At 40.1% G+C, this 14,685-nt stretch overlaps 1 protein-coding gene across 1 annotated transcript; it reads left to right on the top strand.

The window, feature by feature from the left end:
- The first annotated feature begins 3,371 nt into the window (after window positions 1–3,371).
- Window positions 3,372–6,314, top strand: camk2n1 (calcium/calmodulin dependent protein kinase II inhibitor 1). Its single transcript, XM_055026109.1, has 2 exons — window positions 3,372–4,135; window positions 4,934–6,314. Exons 1-2 carry the CDS (start codon window positions 3,967–3,969, stop codon window positions 5,002–5,004), a joined length of 240 nt encoding a protein of 79 aa, XP_054882084.1. The 5' UTR covers window positions 3,372–3,966; the 3' UTR covers window positions 5,005–6,314.
- Window positions 6,315–14,685: the final 8,371 nt, after the last annotated feature.

Genomic DNA, 14,685 nt, shown 5'->3' with positions numbered 1-14,685 from the left:
TGAAATGTGGCCAAAAATATGAAATAAAACCTACAGTGAGCGTGATCCTACACGTAGCATCCACATAGTGAAATGTGGCGGCGGCAGTTTCATGTTGCATGGATGTTTTAAAGCATCAGAGACGGGGAACCTGGTGAGAGCTGGATGGACAATGGATGGAATGAAGCACGCCAATCTGGAAGAAAAGTTGCGAGTTGACGCAAAAAGTTTGAGACCAGTATGGAAGAGTAAAATCCAACTGAGAATCTGTGGCAAACAAAAACTAATTTTCATAGATGTTTGTAGAGAAATATTTCTTTTATTGTCTCTGAAGTCACAATAGAAGGTGGTTCTATAGGGTGTGAATATAGGTGTTTTTTTTGTGCCTATAAACTAGTTGAATTGACAACATGAAAGCATTACATTAACCTGCAGGCCTGCTATCCAGATCATCTCGTTTTTATGAATCTATTTTAACTCTAAAGGGAGTAGGTGTGCCATAATTGCTCCTTTTTTATGAATAGACAACGTGTAGAAAGTCAGTTTTGCTGCAGGCTCATGTATCGTCTGTCCTGCCATTGTCTGCGTAGTTATATTGGGTTTGGTTCTTCTGAGAAAAGACGATTTGCACCCTTTATCAACTCAAAGAATCTGGGAAGGCCTCCTTTCATCTTCTTTCTTCGGCAGATATTAGCGTCAACAGCAGGTGGAAACCAACTTTTAAAAAAATGTTTAGTAAGTGTGTAAATTTAAAATATTAATCTAAATCTGTTTTTTTTTTTATTTTATTTAGTTTGCCATAGCAATGTGACAACAAACCATGTCAGTGAAGGTTTAAAACTGAGACTAAAATATAAATTAAATCAAATACATAAAATAAAAATTAATTTCAATGAAGTTGAATCAATCCCTGTTTGACAAGGAATGGTAATTAAATTATACAACTATTTAACTAATCCAACATATAAATTGCTTTGATCCTACGTTAGCCATAAACATTTATACACGTGTCATTAATATTTCATACTGATCATAGTTTTACAGCTACAACATCTATGAATCAAGGCCGTGCATCACTGTTGACCTGTTAACCTGTCATCTATAAATATTTTGCTTTATACACTCTTTTGTTTTTAATAGAACTAGTGCTTAATAACTGTATCCATGTCACATTCACCCACAAATGTGCTACTCAAATCTAATTGTGATATTTAAACCTAGATGATTATTATATAGCATTCCAGCTGAATCATTCTCTTTGTGTTTTCTAAAGCATAGCTCAGCTGTTCCCCTCAAATCATAGGCTTTTATCGTTCCATTCATTATTTGTCTGGTTTTGAAATACTGTTGAAATACGGATGCATAAAGGGCATCGGATGTTGCCCTTTATGCATCCGTTAATTGCATAACAGGTTAATTGTATAACTCTGAGTCACATCAAATATGTGAATCGGGTCCTTTGCAAAACACAATTAAGTTAATAAAAATATTTGATGGATTTGACAGGTCCTCCTGATATCTGACCTTATGAACCGTTTTGTTATGCGTGTGCTGCTCCAATCATGCAGTGATTTCTGCCTATGAATGTGTTTCGTTTTCCTAAAATCTGCAACGCTCTTTGCTTGACTTCCAGCATATTTTACGGGCCTACCTATAGCCCAAAAAATTGTTGTCGTAAATCCTTTTTATGATTAGGGCTTAGCACATGACAGTAAAATAGAAGGAAAATTACACATCGCTGCCAACATTTTTATGTTCAAAAATCTGATGCATGCGTCATGGATTTGTAGACAGAACCGGTTTCCTCTAATACCTCCAATTAAATCAAGTGCAACCAGTCATCTTCAGACGTTGCTGATTTGAATGTCGGGTCCAGAAGAAAGAGCATGGCAAGATTACCCCACTGCTCCGTACATCATCTCTAAAAGTTGAACTGGTATTGTACAGCCAAGACTCCTAAGCTCACTGTCCAGACCAGAAGAGCATTATTCAGAGAAGCAGATGATAAGCAATCCTTAAAGCTGGAGGAGCTGCAGAGGTCCACAGCTCAGGTGGCAGAATCCATTGACAGGCCAAATTTTATTGGAGCACTCACTGTAATAGTGCAATTAATAGATTTAATTGTACTAAGGAGATAATTGCCCATTATCTCCTTATGGTGAGGTGAAACTGTTTGTACTCTCAGGTACAGACATGATAAAATCCTGTCTGTACCTGGATTTTATCATTTTTTGATTGCTTCATCTGGACTCGGTTTTCGTCTTTGCTTGCCCACACGCTGCCACAACTGACACAAATCCACAACTGCTGCACCTGAGACAGTTTTGTCATGAAAACATTGATACACAAACAGGATAAGAACCCCACAGTGGGTGTAGTTTAGCGTTAATCCAGAGCTGTGTGTCTTGGTTTCATCCTCAAATTGAAGCCCAGCGCTGAATGGTGCCTGACTCTCTCTGTTCTGTTCCAATTTGTGAATTATACGGCATTAAAATTTCCTATGTACAACTAATAATATCCTTATTTCTTACGGTTGGATAAATAAACTCTGGTCTGGTCTCACTGGGAATAAAAGAGCCTATGAGTGCAGACTATGGAGCAGCGGCGCAACATTTGAAATCTGGACATTATGGAAGCTTGACGAAAAAAAAAAGTTATCTTTGAAAGAAATATTATATTAACAGAATGCAAATTAAATATTGAATTAAATAATTAATTTGATCCACACAAAGCTCATTTAAAAGACATCAAGGTTTGTGGGGGTTTTTCTGTCATAATCTGGGAACATCATGTATATTATGTTTAACCAGAAAACCTTTGGATTGCACATTTTTCACAAATTGTTCATATCAAACAATTGGACAGTAACGAGTGCAATATATATATATATATATATATATATATATATATATATATAAATATATATATATATATATATATATATATATATATATATATATATATATATATATATATATATATATATATAAACGTGACAACTGAGAGTCCAAATGTCACATCCCCCCCAGCTTATGAAAACACTGCCATCCTCTGGCGAGCTCTACCCCCTGATGAACAAACGTCCTCCTCGACATTAAATCACGGCAAAAGAAACAAAGAAAAAAAATAAGAGGGGGAAAAAATGCGCAAAATTTGTGAAATTGTAGAGATCTAACAATTTGATGTATCTCAGACTCGTGCTGCTGCAGTAAATAAATAAATAAACAAACAAACAATCAAACACATATATAGATTAATCTCGATTGGTGTAGAATTTGTTCGGAATAGTCGATAGTTTGATTTTCTTTCAGCAGAGAAGGAGATCTCAGGTTGTCTCCAGCTGGACGCTTCTGGGTTGCACCAGAACCCCCCTCTCAACCCTCCCTCCCTGCACACAGCTCCCTCGTCAGGTCTCCCCGGGATCGGTGTTTTGCATCGCTCCTCGATTTGCATTTCTTCCTCAGATTTTCCGTGCGACGGGTTCCGCGGGCGCTTCTTCTTTTTCGATATATAAATATAAATATATTTATATGTACATATATATACGCGCGCCTCCATTTCCACAGCAGCATCCACACGCGCAAAGAGAGACGAGGCAACTAGGAGAGGAAACCAAACATACGAACGAAAAAAACAAAACATCAGGATTTTTCTTTTTAAAATAATGTCGCCGAAGCTCCACGATTGGGGAAAGTGAAGAGATTTTTTTATTTTATTTTTTATTTTCCCCATTCCCTGCTTTATTTTGTCTTCTTTCTGGTGCGTACTGGCGGAGCGAGACACGTGTCCTGGGGGTAAACAGAAAGGGCTCGGTCGTGCCAGCGGATCGCGTTGTTTCTTTCCCTCTGTTGTTGTTGTTGTTGTTGTTTTGACCCCCCCTCTCTATTCTTACTGTGTTTGTTACCGACACACCGGGCTTAAGCTTGGCCACCGCATATATTGTCCATTTCACCCGTCGCGCCTCGGTAAATAAGACGCATTTCGGAGATGTCGGAAGTGCTGCCTTTCAACGAAGAGAAAATGAGTCATTATGGAAATGAGGGCGACGAGGAACACCTTTCCTTCACCTGTCGCCTTCAAGACACCAACAACTTCTTCAACGGCTCGCAGAACAAGCGTCCGCCAAAACTCGGACAAATTGGCAGGAGCAAACGAGGTAATTATATAATTAAGACAGGTTTTTTTTTTGCCCCCCTCCCCGGTTTTCTCCCCATCTCCATTGGCTTACGTGGGGATGTGGTGAATGCGCACTTTTGGCTGATGTGCACCATGGCTCAGGATGCAACGACCCGGTATTTGTCTTGCTTGTTTGTTTTGTTTGGTTTTTTTATTTATTTTTTTTTAACTACATCAATTCAGCTGGGTGCACAGATCCACTGTTTGCATGCATGTGTGTTGCGTAGATTGATAAATAATTCGCATTGCAACACAAGTTGGATGCGCACTGCGTTGCCACTTCACTGTTGCTCAACAGAATTGATCTTAACGCAACCTCTCCCCCTAGATGAAATGATGGCCTGGTTGAGTTTTCTGTAAGCTGAGTCTTTCCTGATTATTATTATCATTGTTATCTTTTGTATGAGCCATTTAGTTAACGAATTATTTTATTACACTGCATAAAAAGGAGGTTGCACATAAATGCATGCAGTTACAAGCAAAAACATGGCAGTCAGGGAGGAAGTACACCTGTAGGTCTGCAGTGGAGACACTCACACATGCACATGTGCAGGAGTGCATCAGAGGCAGTTGTTTGAGCTCTAGTGTGCACTAGGTACTCTCACACGCGTGCACACATCACGTTCTTGCTCTCACAGCGCTTGGCTTTTCATGCTCTCTTGTTAGTTTTGATGGTGAATTTTCAAGACGCCGCACCAAGACGAGCCCCCCCCCCCACCCCCACCAGCCCCACCATCCTCCTCATCCTCATTAACTTTCCCTCCCCTGTCATCCACAGTTGTGATCGAGGATGAGAATGGCGAGGAAGCGCTGAAAAACGGAACAGAGAAGACTTCAGGAGAGGCTTAAGGCATCCGAACCCACCGAAAGACAATCCAGTTTTGTTTTGTTTTTCTATGGCGATATTTACCAGTTCTGACCCAAAGACACTGTATATAAGCACTTTCTCTGATGTGGCAGCAAGCAAGCACTTCCACGCCCTCCTCTTCCGAGTCTGTCATGACCAGCCGGACCGATGGATGCACAAGCGCTGGCCAGGGGTGGGAGGAGGCAGCAAAAAAAAGAAAAAGAAAAAAAAAATGGAGACCTCCAGGTGGACCCCCATAACACATTTACACAAACACACCCTTGATTACAGGGTTTCGCCATAAATTCAGTCGCAGGAGAGGAGACTGGGGGAGGAGGCAAGTGGTGGGGAGCGAGGTGAAGGATGCAGGTGATGCTATCGAAATGCAGAATTCAGGGACAGGATACAGAGGTAGATCTATTATAATAAACTAAAGCACACACTTCTCCTATATCTTATCAATCAAACCTTTCTGCTCTTCGTTTTTTGACTGAGGGCAAACGAATACCAGAGTTTTGTAAATATGGAAAGGGTAGCCCATATTTTCTTGCACAAAGTGAGAACTGGTAATCTGGTTTCGCTCTGCGTTGACGGCATAATTTATTCTGGAAACCTTGGGGAATGTGTCTTTTTGAAGTGACGTAAAGCCCGAGGGAGGGTTTCGTTCTTTTGTTGTTGTTTCGTTTTTTTCTTTTTGTATGTTGAGAAAAACTGAGCAAATGGGAGCGATGTTATTTTTCACTTATGGATTCTCGATGTTGCCTGAGTGTTTTTGTTACCATACTTTGCAGCTATAACGAGTCATTTCTAAACAGTGTACTTCCCACCCGTTTGTAAGCTTACCCAGGCTTTCACCTGGATCAATTGATACTGTAACTTGACTGTAAACACCCTATTGATAAAAAAAAAAAAACTATTTATATTGCATTGTGCATTATTGTGTGTGCCAAATCTCATGAGTTTACTCAATACCATATTTTTTTGGTTGTTGTTTTTTTTTTGCGCTTAATACATTTACGAGTTGATTTCAGTCGTTTCCCTTGGGTTGCCATTTTTTTAGGGCTCTTTTTGGTATATAAAAAAAAGACGAAAAAAAAACCACTTACAAGTACCAACTCATGCATGGCGAATATGAATTCATGCATGCATGGCAGCAGTTCTGAAACTCTTGTGTAATCTTGAAGCACCTCGTATACAGCTTTGAATGACAAAGACCTCAAGAAACAGTCTTAATTCTTCATTGTACTGTACAACTCTCACTGATTTGTACAGTGGCCTAATATCTTGTAATAAAGATTATGAAAACGTACTATTTACTGTTAGTGTTGATTGTGGTTTACAATAAGGAATGATGTATTTGATGTTTCTTTTTGTTTAATAAAAAAGGAAGGGAAAAAAAACATTTGAAATCTGTAGCAAAAACATGAAAATATAGTTTTGTATCAGAGAGTTAAAGACAGTAGCAGGTAGTCCGGCTTACTTTTTGGACATGTTGCTTGTACAGTTTCTCCTGTTGTTATTGCATTGCCTATCTGGCTGCCAAGGAAAGGTGAAGTCAGCATTTTTTTTCCACTGTGAGAAAGTAGCATCCCACTCTTTGGAGGGCGATCGGACGTGGAAGAGGCACAGGATGATGAGAGGATAATCCCACGGAGAATCTGAGATGCACACTTTGTCCTGCCGAGACAAAGGCGAGCTCAAACAGTTGCACAACAGACTATGATCTCATTAAGTGCTACAGTTCTGCGAAAAGATTTTTTTTTTTTTTTTTTTTTTTTGTGGGGATAATGTACAACACTGCTTCCCAATGCAATAAATGTCTGTTTGCATTAAAAAGCTCCGCTTTCTCTCTTTAATCAAGTCCTCCCTTTAAACTCCACCTCTGCCTGGGATGTCGAGGGCACCCGGGCGTGAGGAACGCTGATGAGACGTGACATTTCCAGCTCTGCCATGGTGACTGAATGATTCATATTGTGTGACGAGCCTCTGTCAGCGCACGGCATCTTCAACCTGGGCCGCCCGGCTCTCCCAGGGACATGCATGGAAACACGCACATCCCAGAACTTGCATGTCCATTTCCCCTCCATCTGCAGGCGAAAGGAACATGTTGTTAGTTCCCATAACCACCACTATCCCTTCTTCCTCCCATCTTGACAGACATGAAAGGGGCTGCCTGAGCCGGGTGCCATGGTAACAGATGCACCTTGCACTCTATGGTGCATCGGTGGGTTTCGAATAGTCTTCCCTGAGCCTCTGCTTGATATCATCGCTGTCTTTAATGGAATGTTCTTCATTCTCTTTATCTGTCTGCTAAGTGGCACGACCGCATTATCCCTCCAAAACTGCCCCTTCTTTCAAGATGGCAGTCGACCATGACAGCGTTGGCTTCTCTGGCAACAAGCTGTCCCCTCACACAGGATCAGAGGAAGCACGTTTGGGTCGTACTGGTGCCTGTCAGTGTGTTGGAGCTTCGCTGAACAAATGAAGAAGCTGAACCTGTGAAAAGATGTGGCCAGAATTCACGTTAACTCAGGTCTGTGTAAAAAATAAATAAATAACCGTATGAATAACAGACATGACTTATTCAGATTACTGTAATGAACCAGGAAGGCTAATTTAGTCATTTCCAAAGAAATCAAATAACACACAATGCCTTGAGAAATCAATTAGAAATAAAAAAAAGTCAACTTTCATCTGATCAGTAAAAGCGCCATATCATTGGCACTGAGAAAAAGTCTTTATAAATATATGTATTTCTAATCTGTTTTTGCTTTGTCACACTGAAGATTAAATACAAACTACAATTTTCAAATGATGATTTAACTTCAGTAAAATGCTATAAATGATATGAAAACTAGCCACGACCCACTATTGAACCATATAGGGACATATATGGGATTATTTGTCCCTATTTGGACATATATGGAATTACATGTTCATATATGGGGACTTATTTCTTTCCTTTATTTATTTGCATAGGAATACGTGTTCAGTATGAAAAAAATACTGAACTCTATGATATTTATAGCCTTAGCTAATTTGCAATGCTCATCCCCAGATGGCCCTTTGACAACATGAAACAATTGAGGCTGTAAACCAGCATAGCAAGACAAAATGTCAAACATAACTCCTAAAATTAACTTAAAACAGACCACAATAGCCATCATAAAGCCATCATGGACCATGACTACAAATCTGGTCTTCTTGAAGAAACGCCTTCAGTTGTTGGTTGAGAGCTCAAGTCACAAAACATCCCAGAACTGCATGCAAAGCAACAAAGACCTCATTTGTCTTTGTTATGGTCAGTGTGCATGAACATCAAGTTGAGTGCTTAATGTTAAAACCATTTGTAACCAACAAAAACTTGTTTCACATCTCTAAAGCTTTTTGATAAAGAGTCAAAAAATATTGTATGATTTGATGAGACAAAAGTGGAACATGTCCCTGTCCTTTCTGAGACATCTACAATGAAAGTAGCACAGACTTGATCCTTTTAAAGTGGTAGGGTGAGGGGACAGCAAACCCAATTATCAGGAATACATTTCTGATAATTTCATAATAAAAGAAATGATTAGTGTACTCACTCATTTTCTGTAACTGAAATTAATTTGATAATCTGAAACACTGAGTGCGAGGGCCGCTATAACAAAACATGCTGGTGTTGATTCTGTTTCTGAATAAAGAAATCTCCAGATTTGTTATTTTAGTAGCAACAGCATAAATTTAGAATAAAGTAAGAGGAAGCATTGAGATGTTGGAAGATAAAATGAAACATTTTACTCTTACATGTCAAATAATCTTCATTCAGAGTGTGAAAGAGAGCAAGACTTTTGGGATGTAACAGGAAGGCTGAACCCTTTTGAGTTTTCAACCTCTGTCTGCCATGAAATGTACTGGATTAGGGAACGATCATAGCTTTTGGAAATGTCAGATTAAGAAAAAGGATCTTAACTCCGCAGAGAGATAGTAGAGGTAATAATGCTCATTGCTCCAAAGGATCTTATTTTAGCTAACTTTTTAAGACTGTTGGTCAGCGACTTCTTTCTCACACTTGGTTGCTGCTCTTACATCATCACAACAAAACAAATTGGGGTAGATATAAAATCTACCCCAATATTCGAGAAATGGTGCACTTTTTTCAAAATATGGTAGGGAAGAGTTTGAAATAGAGAGAAAAAAAACAGGAAAAAAATACATACATCTAATTTTCTGGAAGGCTCATTCAAAAATAGGAACATGTGTCCCATTTTAATTAACAGTGATGATTAGTATGTATTTGCAAAAATGAAAATGATCAATAAAGTATTTCAATATCAGTGTCTGATTTTTGAAACATCTATTCTCAGTCAATTTAAACAAACAGATATATCTGTAAATTAATTTATCTTTCCTGAGACATACAAATTAGTGAGGATTCTGTTTAATAAGCTCTGAACATCAGCTGCATTCTCTCTTACTTTGTGAGGGAAACAATACTTTGGAGTGTGTGTTTTGGAGCAGAAAGCTATAATGTTCATGGTCTAATCCCAACAGTCTTAAGTTTTATCACTGCCTTGTAATTATATTAGATCCACCGGTTGAACATGCGAAGTGTGTTTGGGCAGGTCAAGCTGGAGTGTGAAGATACGGTTGGATACGCAGCATCACTCTGACGGAGACGCCAGGTGGACCTTTCAAGTTGAATTCTGCAGACCTGTTGCCAGTTTCTGGAAGAAAGTGCTGCAGGTGAAGGTATACTGTTACTGTAATACAGGACAATGCTCTGTCTAATGCACAGAAACAAACACACACATATTTTGCTGGCCAGAAAAAGCCTTGAAGATTAATTAGCAATGGTTGTAAGGGCTGGTGTCCAACAGCTTTTGGACACATTTTTGACTGAACAGACCAATATAAAATATGTATGTAAACAGCAGGACTGTGCAGAACTTAAACACATGCTGAGGTAATGCAGCCATTTGTTCATAGTGTTGGACCAGGAACGCATCCAAAAGTTACAAGACAGCAGCTCTCATGGAGTTTGACACCCCTGATGAATTAGTGAATTAAATAGCGTTAGACCCTTTGGGGAAGTAGACAATATGAGCTACAGTTCAGAAGAAAATATCAAAAAACTCTGACATCTGATGAAAGTTATCAAAATGCTTAAAAATAAGTGAAAAGGACTGAATGCATGAAGAAGACATGCAAATCACACAGAATAGAAAGTAGTCCTTCCCCCAATTCATTTTTTCAAAAATGTTTCTCATTATAAAGCAATTGCATAAAAAGCATTTTATGAAGGTAAAAGCAAGGGGATCCCTCAAAACCTGCATTTTGATGAGAGTGGTTACAGAATTACTTCTAATCTCCTCAGTGGTCTAGTGAAGAACGCTGCAGTCATAATCTGGAAGTGATTATCATTATTCCACTATAATCTGACCCCAAACTGATACTCCTTGAAATATTTTTATAGACTCAAATAAACACTCAAAAGAGTTTTTAGGAGCCAAATTCCACCTGCAGAAATCCCATTTAGTGGGTAGAACGCTCACAGTTTAAGATTCTCAAAATCTGATTGGTTTGCTTGTCCAGTTGCAGACATATTGACATATTATGTCTGCTAACAGTGTTTTAAATTTAAAACACTATTAGCCAGGATTTAAAAGTGGGTTCTTCTTAGATCGGCCACACAAGCACAAGTAAACAGCGGTTTTTAAGAATTGCTAACATGCATTTTAACATTCACGTGTACTAAGTCAGTTGAGCACTTTGCAGCTAGGTCCCTTCGCACCAGACCACACCATGACATTAAAAATTAACGGGACCATGCACGGTCTCTGCAGGGTCTTTGAAAATATCTTCCGGGGATGCATGAACTGTATGAACACATGAAAGTCCTCGGGCTGTTTTAATTATGTGCAAGTCTTCAGCGTTGGTCCAATGAAGTTGTTGCAATGCTGTTGGTGGTTTGGATGTTATGTGTGTTGCATTTTACTACTGCTCCAGCAACAGTCCAAAAGGCTCTCATAACATGTGCTGAGAAGGACAAGGAGAAGAAAACACCTGCAAACTGTTGCTTATGAGATTATTATATAATTATTCTACAGCAGTCACATTGTAAAATAGTACCTCATTTCAGAATTGTTCTGACAGTCAAGAGTACTGCATCATATCATACTCCTGCTGACACACTGGTGAAAATCCTGATTGTTATTGTAAGACTGAAGCTGATTTCAGAAAGCTCCCGGAATTATTATAAACATCTGTGGAAGGTCGAAGGAAACGTTGTAATACAGAGGGGATACCTCTGAGCACGAAAGCACCAGGGAATAGGCATTTGGCAAGCACAGAGAATGTGGCTGCCTTCTTAAAGAAAATTAGATTTTCCAAATTTTCTTCCGTTCAGCTATGTTTTAACGGTCCTGATCCGGCAAAAGGATCATCTGATGGAAAGGCTAAATCAAAAATAGTTCTGAGGTCATACAACAGTGCATCAGAGTGCAGAGTTTGAAACAAACTGTGTTGTGTATTTTATGTCCCGCTCACTTCAACGACACATTTTATAACTCGAACATTTTTGTCAGCCATGCTAAGCGAACTTAAAGGCTGAGGAATAATGATATCACTCCACTGTAGACGTCTACCACCTCTAATTCAGGTTTGTGCTTAAATTACTCTTCACAATAAATTGGTCCCCCATTATTGTCATTAATGCAGTGGGGAGTTTAAGTCACTCAACTACTGTTTGGAAGATATTACGATAAACGGGCTTTGAAGTGAGCACTCATGAGAAAGTAATCACCGGTGCTGCGAAGGGGGCAGATGAAAGTCAAGCGCTGGATCGCTGTTGGGTTACATAAGCTGTGACAGGTGAAAGAAAGATTCGGAAAGCGGAGGAAGAGGAGCATCGCGAGGGATGGGAAGAGGCAGGGATACTCAAGCAGGAAAGACTTTGGGGGTGGAGGGGGCAGAGGGAGCATTCACAGGTCACTGACATAAAGGAAACAGCCACACCCTGCAAAGGTTGATCCCAAAGAAACACAGTCATCAGCTCCTTCCTGCTGCACACTGAAACGTGACCTTTGTCATGTGCACAGTGATCTCACATTCTGAAGCGTTCACCGGGGGGGAAAAAACTAAAAAAAAAATCACCTTTATTTATTTTTTACTGTGAATCAATGGGTGCTATGTCATGTGTGCTGCATGCAAATGGATGAGTCAAAAATGAAATATCCCCTCCACCGCGTGCGCACTTCTCTGTGGTTTGGCACACTCTGACACACCGGTTCTGTGTTCCTTTTTATGTGAGTGCACACACAAGTAAATATCAGCGGGAGAATGTGTGGTGTGTGCAAGCTCACTTAGCATTGGGATCAGGTATTCTCGGGCTGATTGAGTCTCTGCTGGGAATTTACAAGGGCGACTGCTGATAAGAAGGAAAAAGGAAACGCACGCAGTCAACCACTGGAAAAATACTACGGCAGAATGTTCTGTTTGTTGAAACATTTGACAAAAAAAATAATAAAAAAATAACTACCTCGTCAAGGCTATGGTGGGTAAAAACAACCTGGCTGCATTTGTATTGCATGACGTCAATCTTTCAAGCAGAGTTTCTTCTCATCCTCATCTACAGAAAGGGCCCGAACCTGAATTCTGTCCCCATTTATTTTTTCTTTCTTTCGTTCTTTTTTTTTTTTTTTTTTAACAGATGGGTCTGTCAGGGCATAGTGATTTAAAAAGAAGAAGGAAAAAAACAAAAAACAAAAAAAACAAAAACAAAAACAGGCAGGACTGACAGCCAAAAAGACAGAGATGGAAAGACCTCTCTGCGTTCAGAGAGAGGCGGGGCTGGCAGCTTGGAATGATGGAGCGAGAGAAAGTGAGAGAGGATGGCGCGATGAGAAGATAAGGAGAGATGGAGGGAGAGGAGAGAGGGATAAACAAAAGTGAGAGTGCCGGGCTTGGGAGAGAGGACGAGAGACGGGGGCTCAATATGATGAAATGAAAACTACGGGAGAAGCAGATCAGACCCACCAGATGGTTACTATAGCAACCACATTCCCCAGTCTCTCTCTCTCTCTCTCTCTCTCTCTCTTTCTCTCTCTCTCTGTAGTTGCTTTGTTGCTGCTTTAATTCTGTGGAGGAAAGCCGGGGAGAGAGAGAGAGAGAAAGAGAGAGAGAGAGAGAGAGAGACAGAGAGAGAGAGAGAGAAAGAGAGAGAGAGAGAGAGAGACAGAGAGAGAGAGGCGTTTTACATTTTTGGTGCAGTGGTACATTAAAGCTCCCCAACAAACTACTTTACATTTCTCATGAAGACTCTTTTACGTGTTGATTATTTCGTTCCTCCCAAAAAAAAAATACCTGGGTAAAAGCAAACTATCGACCCTTCCTCATATTCACCAGCGCTGAGGTTGTTTGCTGTTTCTGCATCTGCAAACAGATTCAAGCGCAGCAGGCCGTCACTTTTTCACGTGCAGAAATTCCAATGACAGACATTTTCAAAACTAAATTGCGCATTCATACAGAGATGCTTTCACACTCACACACACAGACACAACCTATGAAATATCCAAACCGAGATGCTCGACAAAAAGGGAAGAGCTTTCCAGGGCCCCCCTGGCTAATCTCATGCATGGAGATCATTTTCAAAACAGAACAAAATGGTGGGCCATCTCTGCGCAGCGGAGTGGGTTTCTGCAGGGCCCCCGGGGCAGGATAGCATGTAACTGTGTACGCGTGCCTGCTGAATAAAAGATGCTGACCTAGATGGAACGGCGCCATTGGTCACTTCATTTGTTCTACATGTGTGATTGGCTCATGCTCGGACAAGCCGTGACTTGGAGCAAGTGTGTGTGTGTGCAAAACAGGGCCGGCCCAAGCCTCCACGGGGCCCGGAGCGAAATTTGGTTTTGGACCCCCTTTAGTTCTGCTAACAATGTGGACTGGCTGCAATCAGTAGTCCGATCATTAGATCATTCACACACCTGCTTTAAACTTATTGCATCTCTGGCAGTGCTGTTTACATCATATGCATGTATATTAGGATGCATTTATTGGCCAACTGATTTATCGACCAGTTGATTTCTGGGCGCCAATTTCCTTAATTTTGGGGGATCGTGATCGGCCAATACTTACATGTGAAGTCCATCTTATCTCCTAATTTTATCTTCGCTACCAAAGGTTTAAAAATCAGCCTCTGTCCTCTTCCAACCAGGTCAGGTCTGAACGTTTACAGTTAACAATATTCACTCCGCTGTTGCCAACTCAGTGACTTTCTTGCTATATTTAGCAACATTTCAGACAAAAAAAAAAAAATCATATCAACCAAAATCAAACGTTATCAAACATGGCTTTTTGAAGCCAAAAATACCTCAGAAATAAAAAGCAAACCACGAGAATCAACTCATTTAAAGTTTAAACTCAGTTTCACACAAACACAAAGACCTTCGTATAAATGTTTGGCTGTTGAACTGGACCGTTCCAGGTCGCTATCAAGGTCGCTATCAAGCAAATTTTCTATTAACAGCTTTACAAATCTTTTACATTGCATTATATTATCAAGGCACATTGAAAGAAACCTTCATCTTGGCTTTTTCCCCTGAAGGATAAGTCCTTTTTTGAGACATTGTTTTTCTTACTTAACTTCTGATGATACCGGTGAAGCGTGCAATACCTATCGAGGCCACCAGGGGCCCCCGAGA

This window comes from Poeciliopsis prolifica, unplaced genomic scaffold (assembly GCF_027474105.1).
Source record: "Poeciliopsis prolifica strain line A6 unplaced genomic scaffold, Auburn_PproV2 SCAFFOLD003, whole genome shotgun sequence".
In the NCBI taxonomy this organism is placed as follows: domain Eukaryota; kingdom Metazoa; phylum Chordata; class Actinopteri; order Cyprinodontiformes; family Poeciliidae; genus Poeciliopsis; species Poeciliopsis prolifica.
This window is presented reverse-complemented; position numbering and strand designations above follow the sequence as displayed.

Bases quoted from the DNA above. Each gene is read 5' to 3' on its own strand.
- camk2n1 (XM_055026109.1), top strand. From the start codon at position 3,967: ATGTCGGAAGTGCTGCCTTTCAACGAAGAGAAAATGAGTCATTATGGA. The intron at 4,136-4,933 runs GTAATTATATAA...TGTCATCCACAG, and splicing joins AATTGGCAGGAGCAAACGAG to TTGTGATCGAGGATGAGAAT.